Genomic DNA, 1,525 nt, shown 5'->3' on the forward strand with positions numbered 1-1,525 from the left:
TGAAAATGCCCAAATTTGGGGTTCCCGGCCTCAAAGGAGAGCTCCCCGATGTCGATGTGTCGCTCCCGAAGGGCGAAGTCGACGTTTCCGCCCCCAAATTCGACATCGATTTGCCCGACATCGACGTGGACGCGCCGGGGGTGAAAGGGAAGGGGCTGAAATTCCGCATGCCCGAGCTGAACGTGCAGAGCCCCAACCTCGGCGTTCCCGACGTGGGCATCAGCCTGAAGGGCCCCAAAGTGAAGGGAGACGTCGGCGCCCCGAAAGTCTCCGGGGAAATCAGGGGACCCAGAGTGGACGTGGAGGGTCCCGGGGTGGGGGTCGATGCGCCCGAGGTGGACTTAGAGTGTCCGGAAGGGAAAATCAAAGGCCCCAAATTCAAGATGCCCAAACTGAACATCAAGACGCCCAAACTGGGCAAACCGGACGCGGACCTGAACGTGAAAGGCCCCAAAATTACGGGAGAAGTGGACGTTTCCGTCCCCAAAATCGAGGGGGAGCTGAAAGGACCCGGCATCCACGTCAAGGGGCCCGGGGTGGAGGTCCCTGACGTCGACCTGGAGTGTCCCGAGGCCAAACTGAAAGGACCCAAAGTGAAGGTGCCCCATTTCAGCCTGTCGGGACCCAAGTTTGAGGGCGCCGATATCGACGTGAGCGTCCCCGGAGCGGAGGTGGACGTGGAGGGGCCGGAGGTGGAGGTGGGGGGAGCGGAAGGGAAGTGGAAGGGCCCCAAGTTCAAGATGCCGAAACTGAACATCAAAACGTCCAAGATCTCCATGCCCGACGTCGACCTGAACCTGAAGGGCCCCAAAGTGAAGGGGGACGTGGACGTGTCCATGCCAAAGATGGAAGGCGACCTGAAAGGCCCCGATGTGGACATCAAAGGCCCCAAAGTGGACGTGGACCTTCCTGATGTGGAGCTGGAAGGACCCGAAGGGAAACTCAAAGGCCCCAAGTTCAAGATGCCCGAGATGCACATCAAGGGCCCCAAATTCTCCATGCCTGACGTTGACTTCAACCTGAAGGGCCCCAAAGTGAAGGGGGACGTGGACGTGTCCGTGCCCCACATGGAGGGCGACCTGAAGGGCCCCGACGTGGACATCAAAGGCCCCAAAGTGGACGTGGACCTTCCCGACGTGGATGTCCATGGCCCCGAGGGCAAATGGAAGCGGCCCAAGTTCAAGATGCCCAAATTCTCCATGCCTGGCTTCAAGGCAGAGGGCCCCGAGGTGGACGTGGAGCTGCCCAGCGCGGACCTGGAGGTGTCCGGCCCCAAAGTGGACATTGGAGGACCAGAAGTGGACGTGTCCTTGCCCGAGGGGAAAGTGAAGGGCCCCAAGTTCAAGATGCCCGAGATCAAGACGACCAAAATCTCCATGCCCGACGTCGACCTGAACCTGAAAGGCCCCAAAGTGAAGGGAGACGTAGATGTGTCCGTGCCCAAGTTGGAAGGCGACCTGAAAGGTCCTGACATTGACATCAAAGGCCCCAAAGTGGACGTGGACCTTCCCGACGTGGACGTTCA

The 1,525-nt window shown here is 60.1% G+C and overlaps 1 protein-coding gene across 1 annotated transcript in view; it reads left to right on the top strand.

Annotated features, from left to right (window-relative positions):
- Window positions 1–5: 5 nt before the first annotated feature.
- The window catches only part of AHNAK (AHNAK nucleoprotein), a gene marked incomplete at its 5' end in the record, with an annotated part of 23,167 nt that continues 21,647 nt past the window's right edge, over window positions 6–1,525 (top strand). The window contains one exon of the mRNA XM_021383723.1: window positions 6–1,520. Coding sequence (XP_021239398.1) covers window positions 6–1,520 — 1,515 coding nt within the window. The remainder of the gene's footprint in view (window positions 1,521–1,525) is intronic.

This window comes from Numida meleagris, unplaced genomic scaffold, assembly GCF_002078875.1.
Source record: "Numida meleagris isolate 19003 breed g44 Domestic line unplaced genomic scaffold, NumMel1.0 unplaced_Scaffold503, whole genome shotgun sequence".
NCBI lineage: Eukaryota > Metazoa > Chordata > Aves > Galliformes > Numididae > Numida > Numida meleagris.